General features: G+C 49.8%; 1 protein-coding gene and 1 long non-coding RNA gene across 2 annotated transcripts; one reads left to right on the forward strand and one right to left on the reverse strand.

Annotated features, from left to right (window-relative positions):
• Positions 1-53: 53 nt before the first annotated feature.
• Positions 54-5,053, reverse strand: PGLYRP1 (peptidoglycan recognition protein 1). The gene is made up of 3 exons (XM_003277601.3): positions 4,076-5,053; positions 905-1,026; positions 54-799 (listed from the first exon to the last, which is right to left on the reverse strand). Exons 1-3 carry the CDS (start codon positions 4,360-4,362, stop codon positions 618-620), a joined length of 591 nt encoding a protein of 196 aa, XP_003277649.2. The 5' UTR covers positions 4,363-5,053; the 3' UTR covers positions 54-617.
• Positions 5,054-9,057: 4,004 nt separating this feature from the next.
• LOC115830928 lies at positions 9,058-9,838 on the forward strand. Its single transcript, XR_004026479.1, has 2 exons — positions 9,058-9,396; positions 9,500-9,838. It is a non-coding gene; the product is annotated as an uncharacterized LOC115830928 (long non-coding RNA).
• Positions 9,839-15,344: the final 5,506 nt, after the last annotated feature.

Below are 15,344 nucleotides of genomic sequence, written 5' to 3' on the forward strand. Positions count from 1 at the left end.
TCAGCTTATGACTAAAGGGTGAGGGTGGAGTGGGGAGAAATGTGGAGGAAGAGAAATTGGGGGGTATAATTGGGACCTGTGTGTCTGTGCCTCAGAGGCAGATTGGGACTCAGGCCTAGGAGAAGCTTGTACATTCTCTAAACAGTGCAAGGGCAGACCTGGGAGGAGTAGTGAGCAGCCCGTCCCCAAAGGAGTCCAAGCACAGTTTCTTCGCAGGATGCCTTTGGCTGTGTGGTGGGAAGGGGGTGTCTTGCAGCGTGGTTCACTGCCCAGGAGGACCCCCAGGACCCTCTGTTGGTGACATCCAGGCCGCCTTGGTGCTGATTCCTGGGCTCTGACCTGAGACCTCTGGGTTCTGAGCTGTGGTGTTGCTCTCGAGCTGGGATCTCCGGGGTCTTGGTTCAGGGCCGGGGCCTCTGGGTTCCAAGCACCAGTGAGGAGAGTGCTGGGAGGGGAAGGCGTGGGAGGGCTTTGATCTTGTGGGAGGGAGAGAAGGAGGGGAGGTGTGTGGTGGGACCTGCTGAGGAACACATTTTGAGCTGCATCTTTATTGGAGAAGGAGGCAGTGGGGTTTTCGGCCATGGGAGGAGAGGAATGGGGTGCAGATCAGCAGGGCCTCAGGGGGAGCGGTAGTGTGGCCAATTCTGGATGAGGTTGTAGAGCTGGTCGCCTGGAGAGAGTGTACGCTGCACATCCCGGTGTCCTTTGAGCACATAGTTGGACCTCAGGGCTCCCTGAGCCACGCCGCAGGCCAATAGACCCTGGGCTGCCCGGATGGCCTGGGGTGGGGGCACCCGATCTGGAGGAGGCAGAGGTAGGAGTTAGGCAGGGGCTTCACCGAAGGGCAGTGATAGTGTAGGGCTCCGTGTCAGCCCCCATCCCGACTGGCTGGACAGTCACTCACCCATGTAGTTGCCCATGAAGCTGATGCCAATGGACATGGGGTTCCATAAGTGACCTGAGTGGGCACCCATGAAGTTCCAGCCACGGCCCTCGTATACGAGCCCGTCTTCTCCAATCAGGAAGCTGCATGGGGAGGTCGGGGGGCTTGATGAGTGAGGGAGGGTTTCCCGAGGAGGACTCCTCCTCCTTCCTCCACTCACCCTGTCTCTGTTCCTGCCATGGTGCACACAACTTCCCCAGCATGCTTCTCACCCATTAATTTCCCACGATAGTAACAATGACTGTGGTCATTTATTGGGCCCCTGCCATGCGCCAGGCACAGCTCTGCATACACCTTTTTTTCATCCTCACAGCAACCCTGTGAGTCACTACCACCCCCGTTTTATATAGACAGAATCAGAGCGGTAGAATCACCTGCCCCGGGGTCACACAGCCCGTCTAGGGCACAGCTGGGGTTTTTAACCAGGCCTCCGTGGTCCCCACCCACATGATCTTGTGCCTTGCTCTCTCCTGCCTCCGTAGAGGATTTGTGGAAGTCTTGTTTTACTGAATCCTTGCAGGACAGCCCTCTGAGGCAGGGACTTTTTTTTTTTTTTTTTTTGAGACGGAGTTTCACTCTTGTTGCCCAGGCTGGAGTGCAGTGGCGTGATCTCAGCTCACCGCAACCTCTGCCTCCTGGGTTCAAGCGATTCTCGTGCCTCAGCCTCCTGAGTACCAGGGATTACAAGCATGTGCCACCACACTCGGCTAATTTTTGTATTATTAGTAGAGATGGGGTTTCACCATGTTGGCCAGGCTGGTCTCGAACTCCCGACCTCAGGTGATCTGCCCGCCTTTGGCCTCCCAAAGTGCTGGGATTACAGTCATGAGTCACAGTGCCCGGCCGAGGCAAGGACTCTTATCATCCTTATCTTAAGCAGAGAGAGAGCAGAGACTCAGAAAGCGGCATAATTTGTACAAGCTCCTCAGAGCCCCCTGCCTCTCAGAACTCTGCCCTTGCCCCAGCTTGCTTCCTGCCCTCGGGGTCCACTGCGGGACAGGATCAGAAACTCAAAGTTGGGGTCATAACCAGATACCGACCCTGGAGCCCCAGCACCTGCCTCTTTGAGGTTTCCAAGCCTGGCAGCAGATCCTTAAGGCTGATTCATTCAGCACATCTGATTGAGCGTGTCTGACTTGGCAAATGGGAATGAACTAGAAGATCAGTGCCTTGGAGCTGCAGTATGTGCCAACTCAGCCCTCGCACTCACAGTGTCATTAATGACTCACAGAATGTCGGAACTTCCGAATCTCGAGACCTGAATCTGCTGCTTAGGAAGCCAGCTCCCAGAATCTGGCCCCAGTGATGCTGGCTGCTGGGACTGGCTGGTTGTGGCCCTGCCATATTCCCGGGGCCTGGCATGATGGTGGTGGGGTCAGGGGTGGTTGGTTCTCCCTGGTCATTTGTTGCATGAATACATCTCATTTAAACCTCAGTCACCATCGCCAAGCGGGTACAGTCAAAAGCCCCATTTACAGGTGAAGAAATGAGGCTCAGAGAGAGAACGTGACGTGACATGGAAAGGTGATTCAGAACATTAGAACCAGATTCTGAATCCTAAAAGCTGAGGGCCAGACAGCAGCTGCTTCTGTATGTGGTGATGTGGACCCGAGGCTCCGGCCTTCGTGACCTCATGGGAACACTTAGAATCGGAGCACCTGAGTCTTGGAAACAAAACGTTGAAGTTGGAGTCTTTGATAAAATCTTCAACTGGAAGGGCTGGGAATACCTTTGGAAACTTCTAGACTTCTCTGGGTGGGTTTTTTTTTGCGTGTGTGTGTGTGTGAGTGAGACATAGCCTTAGGAGGTCCTGAGAACATGTGCCCTCTGGGTGGGGTCTATTGAAGGGGCTCTGGGGACCTGCGTGTTCCTCCAGTAGGCTCTGCAGGGGATTCTGATGCTTACCTGGGCTGAGAGCCTGCAGGATTCAAACGTTCCCTCCCTGTGGAAACCCTCAGGCTGGACTGCAGCCCGTTATAAGGAGGAGGTAGCTGGTAGGCATGGCCTGGGACCTGCTTCAGCTGGCACCCCTTAGAGTCTGTTCTCCCCACGGCAGCCAGAGGGAGTCTCTTGTACCTACACTAGCCCTGGTCCGTGGTCTGCGGGCGGAAGCCTCCCATGGCTCCCATCTCGGAGTAAAAGCTGCAGTCCTCACTGTGGTCCACAAGGCCCTGCCTGGTCCGGCCCTTTCCTCATTTCATTCCGCTCGCCCGGCTATGTTCAGCCACCCTGTCCTTCCCACGGGACCCCCCCCCCCCAAATCAACCCCTTGGCTTTGCCCCCAGCACCCCCTGCCACCTGCACTCCTCTGTCTGCTCCCCCATCCCAGAGCCAAGGCAGCCACTCTCAGGGAGGCCTTCCCTTGCCCCACCCTTCCAAGGAGCCTGTGTGGGTCTGGTCCCAGCCTGAGGTCACCCTCCCTCACCTCTTTCCTTTTATCCATCGCCTCTGTCACCGTCTGAATTCGCCTGTGGCCTTGGCTTGTTTCTCCCTGCTGGTCTTTCAACCCCAGGAAGCTAGAGTGGCGCCATTCTCCATGCCACATCTGGCACACTGCCTGGCACATAGTAGGTGCCTAATGGCAATAGCCCATGGCTTTGCGGGCCCCCGTGTGCCAGGCAGTTCCTAGGTGCTTTGCCTGTATTGGCGCATCTAAGGAGCAGATGGGCCGCGATACCACTGACTTTGCCGAGGAGGAAGCCGAAGCTGGGAGGACACGCCCCAGGCCTCAGCCAGCAATAAGCGGAGCTGACTGACCCTGGAACCCAGCTCCGCACTGGGTCAGCCTGCTTTTCCGCCTCCTAACAAAGGCACCAGGCATCAGGAAGGGGCGCCTTCATAAGGCGTCGCGGACACCTTGGTGTGCGTTAGGCAAAGGCTGTGCCCCTTCTTCCCGGGAGGGGCTTAGATTTCAGCCCATGCCCCCTCCTCACGCATCTTTGTGCTGTGAGCACCTGCCCCGGCCCACGTGGTGACCCGAGGAAGAAATGACCTTGTGAGGTTCAGTAAGCTGCCCAGGGTGTCAGCCAGGTGGCCTCAGCACCGGGCCTAGAACCGGTCCCGCTGGCGGGCACTTGCACACCTTTGCCCCTGGGGTCCCCAGTCCAGCCCGTGCCTTCCCGCCACACTCACTTGTAGCCCACGTCGCACCAGCCCTGTGTCTTCATGTGGTAGTGCTGCACATTCCGGGCCTGCTGCTGGCACGAGGCTGGGGCGTTGCAGCTGCTGCCCGCCGTGTGCGACACCACCACATAGCGTAAGGGCAGGCTCAGGCGCTGGGCGCAGTCTGATGCCAGGGCCCTCCACTCGTTCCGGGGCACTATGGGGCTGCAGCAGGCCGGGTCTTCTGTCTCCTGAGCCGCTCCGAGTCGAAGGAGGCCGAGGAGAGCCCAGGCAAGCAGCGCGCAGCGGCGGGACATAGCGGCAAGGCGGCAGGGGCGGGGAGACCGCTAGGAGCGCCCGGTGGAGGGGCCGCCTTTATCTCCTGGGGGATTCCGGGAGTGGCCTGGAAAGTCTTGCTTCACACCCTGCTGGGACTTCCTGCTGGCCCAGCAGACCCCAGACTCAGCTTCCTTCTCTGGCTGGGCCAGGGCGGGACGCACTGTGGTTGGGGTCTGGGTCACTCCCACGGCAATGACAGGCCCCCTCGCTCAGCAGGGAGGGTCGCACAGGCCCCTGGGCGCTTCGCCCCACCGTTTCTGGAAGACCCGGGGCCGGGATCCCGGTCCTGCTTGTCTCTCCTCTCAGTGGAACATTGAACAACTCAACAGGAACTTACATCGCAGAGGCCCGGGGCATTGGCACATCTTTTCCCCGCAAGGACTGAGGTAACAAAGGTGCCCATTTTAAAAGCACTTCCTTCTCCCAGGTCCAAGCCTGATGCCATTTACCCTTGCAGCAAACTCAAGAGGTGAGTATCTGGAAGCCCATTTTACAGTGGAGTAAACTGAGGTTGGGAGCAGGGAAGTCACGGGCGGATACACCGGAGGCACCGGAGCCCCATGTCTAGAGCCAGGCTGCCTGCGTGTGAATCTTGGATACGCAGTGTGTGAGAGCCTGCAAGTGGTTTTTAAAAATGTGTATTTAAAAAAATTATTTTAATTTTATATTTTATAAATAATATTTTACTTTTTTTGTTTGTTTGTTTGAGATGGAGTTTTATTCTTGTCACCCAGGCTGGAGTGCAATGGTGCGATCTTGGGCCACTGCAACCTCCGCCTCCTGGCTTCAAGTGATTCTCCTGCCTCAGCCTCCTGAGTAGCTGGGATTACAAGTGCACACCACCACCCAGCTAATCCCTCCTGAGTAGCTGGGATTACAAGCGCACACCACCACCCAGCTAAAAATTAGCCCAGCTAATTTTTATATTTTTGGTAGAGACGGGGTTTTGCCATGTTGGCCTGGCTGGTCTCGAACTCCTGACCTCAGGTGAGCCACCTGCCAGTGTTCCAGAGTGCTGGGATTACTATAGGCATGAGCCACTGCGCCTGACCAGTGTGGTGTGTTTTAATCTTCCATGTCCTGCATTCTCACATACATTGTACTCATGCTGTAACTGAACTGTGCACCAGGCATCTGTAGCACTTTTCAGAAATTATCATATACTCACGACAAGCTTGCAAGGTGCATGTTATTATTAACCCCTCTTACAGTTGATGGAACTGAGGCCCGGGGAGATGATCACACATAGGAGGTGGTGAAGCCAGGGTTTGGCTACAGGCTTTCTGCCTGCAGAGTTATAAACCGTATTCTCCTCCCTACAAACTTATATAAGGACATTAAAAAAAAAAATCAAAACCATGTGCATCAATTTACCTTTTGTCACCTAATATTTCATGGGCATCTCGCCAGGGCAGTACATCTAATTCTAATTTATTCTTTATAATAGTTGCACAATATGCTATAGTATCAGTTCAGCATTGTAGATCTTTTAGTTTTTGAAGGTTTTGCAGTATTTTCCCCACACTACGCAAAATATTTTCAGACATATATCTCTATGTGCTGGTGCATTTATAAGTAAATTATAAACACAGAGTTATTAGGTCAATGAGTATACATATTTAATTAATACTACCAGATTGTTTTCCCCAAGAAGCTATTAATAATTCCTATTTTTCACCAGTAATGTTTTGGAGCCTCCTCACCCTGACCCCAGAAGTGGGTGTTATCACTTCTTTTTTTTTTTTTTTTTTTTTTTTTTGAGTCAGAGTCTCGCTCTGTCACTCAGGCTGGAGTGCAGTGGCACGATCTTGTCTCACTGCAACCTCCACCTCCTGGGTTCAAGCCATTCTCCTGCCTCAGCCTCCCAAGTAGCTGGGATTACAGGCGTGTGCCACCACACCTGGCTAATTTTTGTATTTGTAGTAGAAACGGGGTTTCGCCATGTTGGCCAAGCTGATCTTGGACTTCTGAGCTCAGGTGATCCACCCACCTCAGCCTCCCAAAGTGCTGGGATTACAGGCATGAGGCACCTTGCCTGGCCAGTGTTATCACTTCTTAAATTTATAAGTATAAAGTGACAGCTCCTTTGGCATTTTTATACCCACTCAGGAGACTGGGTATTTTTCTGTATTTGCTGTCTATATTTGGGCTTGCTCTTTTGTCAGTTACCTATTCATATCCATTGCCTATTAAAAAAAAATTGGGTTGTTTGCCTTTTTGTTATTATTTGCAAAATGAACAAAAGAATCCCATAATTGGGATTTTTGAGTTCTTGGGTGTGTACATTTTGTGTATTTCAGTTTTTTTTAGAAGCATTAAAGAATAATGTAATATAAAAACTGTATAAACACATTTTTTATAGAGTTGATAGAGTAGTGAGCTTATGAATTTTCACGAAGTGAATGCACCTGTGTATCCAGTGCCTGGATTAAGAAGTAGAGCTACACTTAAAATTTTAATAGGAATTGGTAAATACAATACCAAAAAGATTTTAGTATTTACTTTTCCCACAATGTGATCAGTTTTTAAATGTTTTACTAATCCAAAGAACAAGATCTCATTATTGCTTTATTTGCATTTCCTTGAACATTAGAGAGGTGATTATCTTTTTACATATTTATGGCTATCAGCATCCATCTTCAAACTGTCTGTTCATCTCTTCTGATCATTTTCTTGTTGAGTTGTATATGGGGGATATTAACCCCACGTCTTATCGAATGTGCTGCAAAGCTTTTCCTCTAATCTGTTAAAAAATATCTAGATTTTTCTTTTATGGTTTCTATGTTTCCTGTCTTAAGAGAGACTTTTCACACTAAGATTGTAAAACTTTTTCTATTTAAAAAAGATTATTTTGTGTTTTACTTTTAGATCTTTACCTTGGCTAAAATGTATACTTTCATGTGGTGTGAGGTAGGGGTCTGACCTTGTTTCCAGATGTCTAGCCGTTTGCCCAGGTTCTGTTTATTATATAGGTAGACCTGGTTTTAAATTTCCATCCTACCCGTTATTAGCTGCATGATCTTGGGCAATTGGATAGCAATTGACACAGTCGACCACTTCCTCCTTCTCAAAATACTTATTTCCCTTAGCTTTTGTGATGTAAGACTGCCTTGATTTTCCTTCTGCTTCTCTGGCTGGTCTTTTTTTTTCTCTCTCTTTTTTTCAGAATAATTCTTCCCTCCTGGACCCTCACACCATATATTTTGTTCTGAGTGATCTTATCCACATAATGGCTTCAGCCACAGTCAAAATACAGAGGATTCCTGAATTTCAATGTCTAGTCCGGAGCTCTCAGTTGAGTTCTGGATCTGTGTATCCACCTGGCCACTTGACGCCTCCACTTGGATGTCCCACAGGCACCTCCAATGCAAAATGACTCATGACCTTCTCCTCCACATCAGCACTCTCGCAGGAGTTCCTGTCTAAGGGAATGGTATCACCATCTTCCCATCACAAAAGCCATACATTTGAGCACCATCCTTGACTAATTCCTGTTCCTTCCTTTGTTGTACCCAGTACCCAAAAGAATGCCCAGCACATGGTAGGTGTTCACTAAATAGCTACTTGATTGAATGGATATGCAACCCACCAGAATGCCACTGTGATGAATTAGAACTCTTCTATCTAATTCCATTCTCTGCACCCTGGTCCAGACACCGCCTCCTTTCACCTGGATTTTGCCCTGCCTCTTCAGTGACCTCCCAGGATGCACGCTGGCCTCTGTGAGGCCAAAGCTCTGCTCAGGTCTTTTCTGCAGTCACCCTCAAAAATGAGTCACATTTTTCAGTGGCATCTCGTGATTCCTAGAATGAGGCCCAAGCTCCTCCCCATGGCCAACGGCATGGGCTGCCTACAGTATGGGCTGCCCCCATCCCAGCCTCACCTTGCTTACTCCCAAAAACCTCTTTCTGACTCCTGCAGCCACTCTCCCCTTCTTGCCTCCCTTGAACATGCTTTGACTACCCTGTTCCCTTGGGGACTTCAGACGCACCGGGTGTAAGTTTTAAATAGAGGAACCTGGAACTAATTCAGGAACTTCGTACCTTAGCTTTAAGATAACAAAGCACCAAGCCAGCCTTTTGTAAAAAGACAAGACTATCTACACATCAGATTCCTTTTTTTAATTTTAATTTTCTTTTTTCCCTTTCTTTTGCCTGTGCTTTCGTTTGAGGCACAGATTCCTTAAAGACACTAAGAATATAAACATTAGCCAGCTGGAGTGAAGCCTTCCATTGTGAGAGTTTTATTTAGTCTGTATCTTTAAAAAAAGTATTTACTTATTTATTTTTTGAGACAGTTTCACTCTCTTGCCCAGGCTGGAGTGCAGTGGCACAATCTTGGCTCACCACATCCTCCGCCTCTTGGGTTCAAGCAATTCTCTTGCCTCAGCTTCCCGAGTAGCTGGGATGACAGGTGCCCACCACCATGCTCAGCTAGTTTTTGTATTTTTTTTTTTTTTTTAGTAGAGATGGAGTTTCACTATGTTGGCCAGGCTGGTCTCGAACTCCTGACCTCAGGTGATCTGCCTGCCTTGGCCTCCCAAAGTGCTGGGATTACAGGTGTGAGCCATATTTACTTACTTATTTTTACATACAGGTGTGAGCCATATTTACTTACTTATTTTTACATACAGGTGTGAGCCATACTTACTTACTTATTTTTACATACAGGTGTGAGCCATACTTACTTATTTTTACATACAGGTGTGAGCCATATTTACTTACTTATTTTTACATAAAATACAAACACTTTAAATAAAGTTGAAGATCATCTCAATGGGCCAAGTGGTCAAGCCGAACACCCAGGATCCAGCTGTCCAGTTCAGGGTAGCCCCTGAGCTTCTCGCTCTGACTCCAACAGGGCGAGCTTGCTATCCTTGTGGCACGGGGCCTTTTGCATTGTGGATGATGGAGCATCTCATATAGTCCATAAGTTTTGTGCGTAGCTGTGTATCCTGTCCCTGTGAGCTGGTTCTGCCCGGCACCTCTGTGACCTCGAGGAAAGAAGCTAAGGTAAGACCTGGCCTGCCTGGCTCCCTGACTTCCTTCCTCAGCCCTCAAATTCTGGCTCCCGCCTCACTCTCTATATTTATTTTTATTTTAAATTTCATTTTAGAGACAGTCTTGCTTTGTCACCCAGGCTGGAGGGCAGTGGCACCATCATAGCTCATTGCAGACTCGAACTCCTGGGCTCAAGGGATCCTCCTGCCTCGGCCTCTCAAAATGGTGAGATTATGGACATGAGACACTGCACTGGGCCTATTGTGTATCTTCTCGGCCGAAAATTGAAACATGCCTTGTGAGCATTTACTGCAACTTGAATGAGTGATTATTATGTTGCCTTTAATCCTGAGAGACTGTATTACTTGTGCACTTTTTTTTTTTTGGATGGGTGAAATTAGATTTACTCCCTATATGTTTTAGAAAATTGAAGTTTTAAATATCAGACTCACTAGCTGCCCTGGTTTAATATGTTACAATTAAGTCAGTTAAAAAACTCCTCCTTGGCCGGGCGTGGTGGCTCACACCTGTAATCCCAGCACTTTGGAAGGCCGAGGTGGGCAAATCACTTGAGATCAGGAGTTCGAGACCAGCCTGGCCAAAACGATGAAACCCTGTCTCCCCTAAAAATACAAAAATTAGCCAGGCATGGTGGCGGGTGCCTGTAATCCCAGCTACTTGGGAGGCTGAGGCAGGAGAATCGCTTGAGCCCAGGAGGCAGAGGTTGTAGTGAGCTGAGATCGCGCTACTGCACTCCAGCCTGAGCAACAGAGCCAGACCCTGTCTAAAAAAAACAAAACAAAACAACAACAAAACCCCCAGGAGTTCCTGTACCCACATTCTAGTGGGGAAGACAGGAAGAAAATTAACAAACATCTAATAACTATTTTTAAAAGCCAGATATACGATATTTCATGTGGATGACCCGACTGGCCTGCTGCGGGTCAGGGAAACAGGCTCCCAGGTGGCATCCTCAGCTTGGTCTTGGCGCCGGAGAAAAGATGCTACGCGGTTCCCTCCTTCAGCCACCAGAGGGCGCGCCCTCCCCGTTTGTCCTCTTTCGTGCACTTTTTCTCCCGCACCTGTCAGTCACAGAGCAGCCCTTTAGCGGAACAGGGATCCTGTTCTGTGATTTTCCTGAGGGCCTGCCTCTCCCAGGGAGTAGCGGGCTCCTATGAACAGTAATAGCAACCATAATGTAGAGACTAAGAGCAAAGAGTTGCTGAGTTTTATGCTGATGTCCAAAGTCATAGGGCATTTCATTTTTCTTATTTTTCCTTTCCTTTAAAAAAATTGGCTGGGCATGGTGGCTCACGCCTATAATCCCAGCTCTTTGGGAGGCCGAGGCGGGTGGATCACCCAAGGTCAGGAGTTCGAGACCAGCATGGCCAACATGATGAAACCCCGTCTCTACTAAAAGTACAAAAAATTAGCTGGCTATGGTGGTGGGCGCCCGTAATCCCAGCTACTCGGGAGGCTGAGGCAGGAGAATCACTTGAACCCGGCAGGTGGAGGTTGCAATGAGCCGAGATCACACCATTGCTCTCCAGCCTGGGCAACAAGAGCAAAACTTTGTCAAAAAAAAAAAAAAAAGTGCGATTGGGTCGTGAGAGCTCTGTTCTCATAAATAAATTAATACATTCATGAATTAATGGGTTAATAGATTAATGGGTTATCATGGTAGTAGGACTGGTGGCTTTATAAGAAGAGGAAGAGAGACTTTAGTTAGCATCCTCAGCCCCCTTGCCATGGGATGCCCCATGCTGCCTCAACACCCCGTAGGGTCCCTACTAGCAAGAAGGCTCTCATCAGAAGCACCCCACAGTCTCAGCCTCAGAACTGTAAGAAATAAATTTTGTTTCTTCATAAATTACCCAGTTTCAGGTATTCTGTTATAATCAACAAAAAATGGACTAAGACAGGAATATTACTGGGTTAAGAAATAAAAGAAAAAAGAACTATTGATACATGCAACAATCTGGATAAATCTCAAGGGCATTATGCTAAGTGAAAAAAAGTCCATCTCAAAAGATTTCATACTGTACAATTCCAACTTTTTTTTTTTTTTTTTTTTTTTAGACAGAGTCTTGCTCTGTGACCTAGGCTGGAGTGCAGTGGTACAATCTTGGCTCACTCTCATTGCAACCTCTGCCTCCCAGATTCAAGCAATTCTCCTTGCCTCAGCCTCCCAAGTAGCTGGGATTACAGGAGTGCATTACCATGCCTGGCTAATTTTTGTATTTTTAGTAGAGATGGGGTTTCACCATGTTGGCCAGGCTGGTCTTGAACTCCTGACCTCAGGTGATCCACCCACCTTGGCCTCCCAAAGTGCTGTGATTACAGGCGTGAGCCACAGTGCCCGGCCTATATAACATTCTTACAATGAGAAAACAACAGAGATGGAGAACAGATTGGTAGTTGCAAAGGGACAGATATGTTTGTGTATGTATGTGTATATGTGTGTGCATGCCACTATAGTGATAACACAAGGGGATTCCTTTGTGGGTCTCTATCTTGATTGTGGTGGTAGGTATACAAATATTTACATGGATCAGATTGCACAGAAACACACATGCACATGCATGCACGCACACACACACAGGACTGCATGTAAAACTAGTGAATACTGAACAAGGTCCTCTGTAATCTAGTTAACAGTAATGTACCCATGTCACTTTCCTGGTTTTGATATTATACTGTGGTTATATAAGATGTTCCCACTGTGGGAATACTGGATGAATGTTACGTGGGACTGTATGTACTATTCAATTTCCTGTGAATCTGTAAGAGTTCAACACAAAAAGTAATTACAAAAGAAGAAAAGAAAAGGTGCTGGTGATGACAAGGTCGTTGGGAAAAGGGCTCGTGAGGTGCCTGCATAAACTGGCCATAAAAAATATGGGACGATAAGTTGTGGAAAGCCACAGGAGGCCTCTGACGAGGAAAGCCTTCTAACTGCCTTCATGTTCCCATGACCAGAGCGTGACCTGCTCTGTGCTCAAGGGAGAAAGACACTCCTTTGAAGCATTGGAATGTGGCCAGATATGCCGGCTCCTAGTTACACCCACTCCCCACAGCTGCTCTCCGATAAGTTAAAGAATAAATCAGTAGTTAAGTTTATGCTGCTTCAGCACAAAGAAAATTTACCTAAACCGCCATTGCTATAGATTAGGTGTATGACACACCGCCCCGCCTTCACCGTTTCACCCCTGAATATCTGCTTCTTAGATCTAAGTGACTGTACTCAATAAATAGTGTGGAGACCAGAGTTTGGCACCTTTTGCAGCCTCCAAAAGTGCAGTTGGCCCCCTGGCACCCCACCCTTTATGCGCTCTTAACCTGTCTCTTCTCATTCCTTCGTTGCCACCGGACTTTGGGTACCCTACGGGTGGTGTTGAGGCTGGTCCCCAACACAAGGTGACACCAGCCATCCCACTCCATTAGCAACTGTGGTGATAAGCACTGGTTTAAAATGGGCTGAACTGAAAGCTGTTACTCTTGCCTTAGTCCAGGGATTGGCAAACTTTTTCTATAAGCACCAGGTAGTAAATATTTTAGGCTTTATGGACCACATATAATCTCTGTTGCATATTCGTTTCTCTGTGTGTGTGTCTATGCGTCTGTGTGTCTATGTGTGCTTTAAAATGTTTTACAAATGTAAAAACCATTATTAACTCATTGGTTGTTTAAAACAGGCCATGTATAGTTGTGTGTGTGTGTGTGTGTGTGTGTGTGTGTGCGCGCGCGTGCGCACATAGGTCAGATTTGGTCTGTGGGTTATAGTTTTCCAACCCCTGCTTTATACAATATTTCTAAAGGCTGGACATGCTACGTCTTCTGACTCTGGAGTTGTTGACAATGCCACCTGCTCTGCCACTTGGAAGACTATAGACCAGCAGACTAAAGATAATCTCTTCATAGGGCTGTGAACTCTGGAAATTCAATCACAGCTGCTAATGGAACCTTCTAAGTCCATTAGCAGCTGTGATTCATTATTCATGTAGACGCTCATAGTAATGATGGCAGCAGTGGACTGTATGGAGCTGCCACTGCCATCACGTGGGCTGAAGTGGGAGGGCGGGGGGGCACAGCTGGGGCTGCACACTCCACTAGACAGTCGGAGCTGGGGACAAGTGGGAGCCCTGCCCCTTCCAAGTTGGTGGGGCAGGAGCTCCCCGGGTGCAGCTGCAGCCACCCAAGTCATGGCTGTGGACCCAGGCCTCCTGCTCCATGGAGCGGGCAGAAACCCCACTCTCCCAGGTGCAGCTGCAGCTGCCCAAGTTGTGGCTGTGGACCTTGGCCTCCATGTGCTCTTGGAGGTGCTTACAGCAGGCAGGAGCCCCACTTTTCTGGGCACAGTTGCAGCTGCCCAAGTCATGGCTGCAGACCTGGGGCTCCCGCTGCATGGAGGAGGCCAGAGCCCCACCCCACCAGGCATAGCTGCAGCCGCCCAAGCCATGGCTGCAGACCCAGGCATCTCTGCACTCTTAGGGGCTGGGAAGGCACTCTCTGCCCTCACAGGCTTAGAAGTGCCTCCTCCTGCTCCCTGGCTTCTCCCTGCTGTCAGCACCCACTGCAATCTTAGAGCAAAGTTGGGGCCGAGCCTAGGCACTGTCACCCAGCCTGGCTGGGTGTGCACATGCCTGGGGCAGTGCTGACACACCAGCCCCCTGCCACAGCCCCCTCCAGACTTTGGGCACTGATGAGCATAGGAGGAAAGCTGAGGGGGTGCTGAGGGCAGCTTGGTACTGGCCTGCAGGTGCCCTTTGGCATAATCAGCCTAGGCACCATGGATGGCAGCAAGAGGAAGACAGGCTCCTGGGCAGAAGGGGGCAGGTCCTGGTGAGGCCCCACCTTGAGGTCAGGGAGGGCCTGAAGGCTGGGGGCTGGGCTGCCAGTCCCAGGATCAGAGGAGGAACCTGTGGTGCCTTTTCGGGGCCTATTCATGGCCACCTGTGGAGCAATCAGCATGCACTTCCTCCCCTCTGTGGCCCATAAAAGCCCCAGGCTCAACCAGCACAGGGCAGATGATGGGACAACCAGGTGCAGAGAGGAGCTATACTTTCTGCTGAGAGCTGGAGCAGATGATGGGATGACCAGCTCCAGAGAGGAGCTACCCTCTCTGTTGAGAGCTGGACACTTGTTGGGATGACCTGCATGCAGAGAGGAGCTGCCTGCTGCAGGAGACTGAGCTGCTCCATTGCTCACTAAAGCTCCTCTTCATCTTGCTCACCCTTCACTTGTCTGTGTACCTCATTCTTCCTGGTCACAGGACAAGAACTTGGGACCCACTAAATGGCGAGGCTAAAAGAGCTGTAACACAAACAGGGCTGAAACATGCCCCTTGCTCACCATGCTGCAGGCAAAGAGAAGGAGAGAAGAGCTGTGGCCCTTCAGGGAGCCCAGACCTGGGAGCTCCCTGAGCCAGGGCTATGACTCCCTCTTGGGTCCCTGCAGCTCCTGGTGTCTCCAAGCACCAGGTCCAGCTGCAGCCTCGCAGAGAGCCAGCACTTTATGGCCATGCAAGGAGAGCAACCCTAGCATCTGGGGAGAGAACACCACATGCTCACGAGGCATGGGGAGGGAAGAACAGTGCTGTGTTCGCCCCCCAGATTCAGCACTGCAGCCCGAATCAAGCAACAGTTGCTGCTGGGTTTGCCACCCCCACCTACATGCTATGAAAACAGAGAAACTCATGTTTTTCTTTTACTTTTCTTTTCTTTTCTTTTTTTTTTTTTTTTTGAGACGGAGTCTCACTCTGTCATCCACACTGGAGTGCAATGGCGCAATCTCAGCTCACTGCAACCTCCACCTCCCAGATTTAAGCGATTCTCCTGTCTCAGCCAACTGAGTAGCTGGGATTACAGGCACGTGCCACCACACCCAGCTAATTTTTGTATTTTTAGTAGAGACGGTGTTTCACCATGTTGGTCAGGCTGGTCTGGAATTCCTGACCTTGT

Source organism: Nomascus leucogenys, chromosome 17, assembly GCF_006542625.1.
Source record: "Nomascus leucogenys isolate Asia chromosome 17, Asia_NLE_v1, whole genome shotgun sequence".
NCBI lineage: Eukaryota > Metazoa > Chordata > Mammalia > Primates > Hylobatidae > Nomascus > Nomascus leucogenys.

Coding starts and splice junctions, on each gene's coding strand:
- PGLYRP1 (XM_003277601.3), bottom strand. CDS start 4,362: ATGTCCCGCCGCTGCGCGCTGCTTGCCTGGGCTCTCCTCGGCCTCCTT. Junction 1,027..4,075: donor TGGTGCGACGTGGGCTACAA/GTGAGTGTGGCG, acceptor CTCCCCATGCAG/CTTCCTGATTGGAGAAGACG. Junction 800..904: donor CTTCATGGGCAACTACATGG/GTGAGTGACTGT, acceptor TGCCTCCTCCAG/ATCGGGTGCCCCCACCCCAG.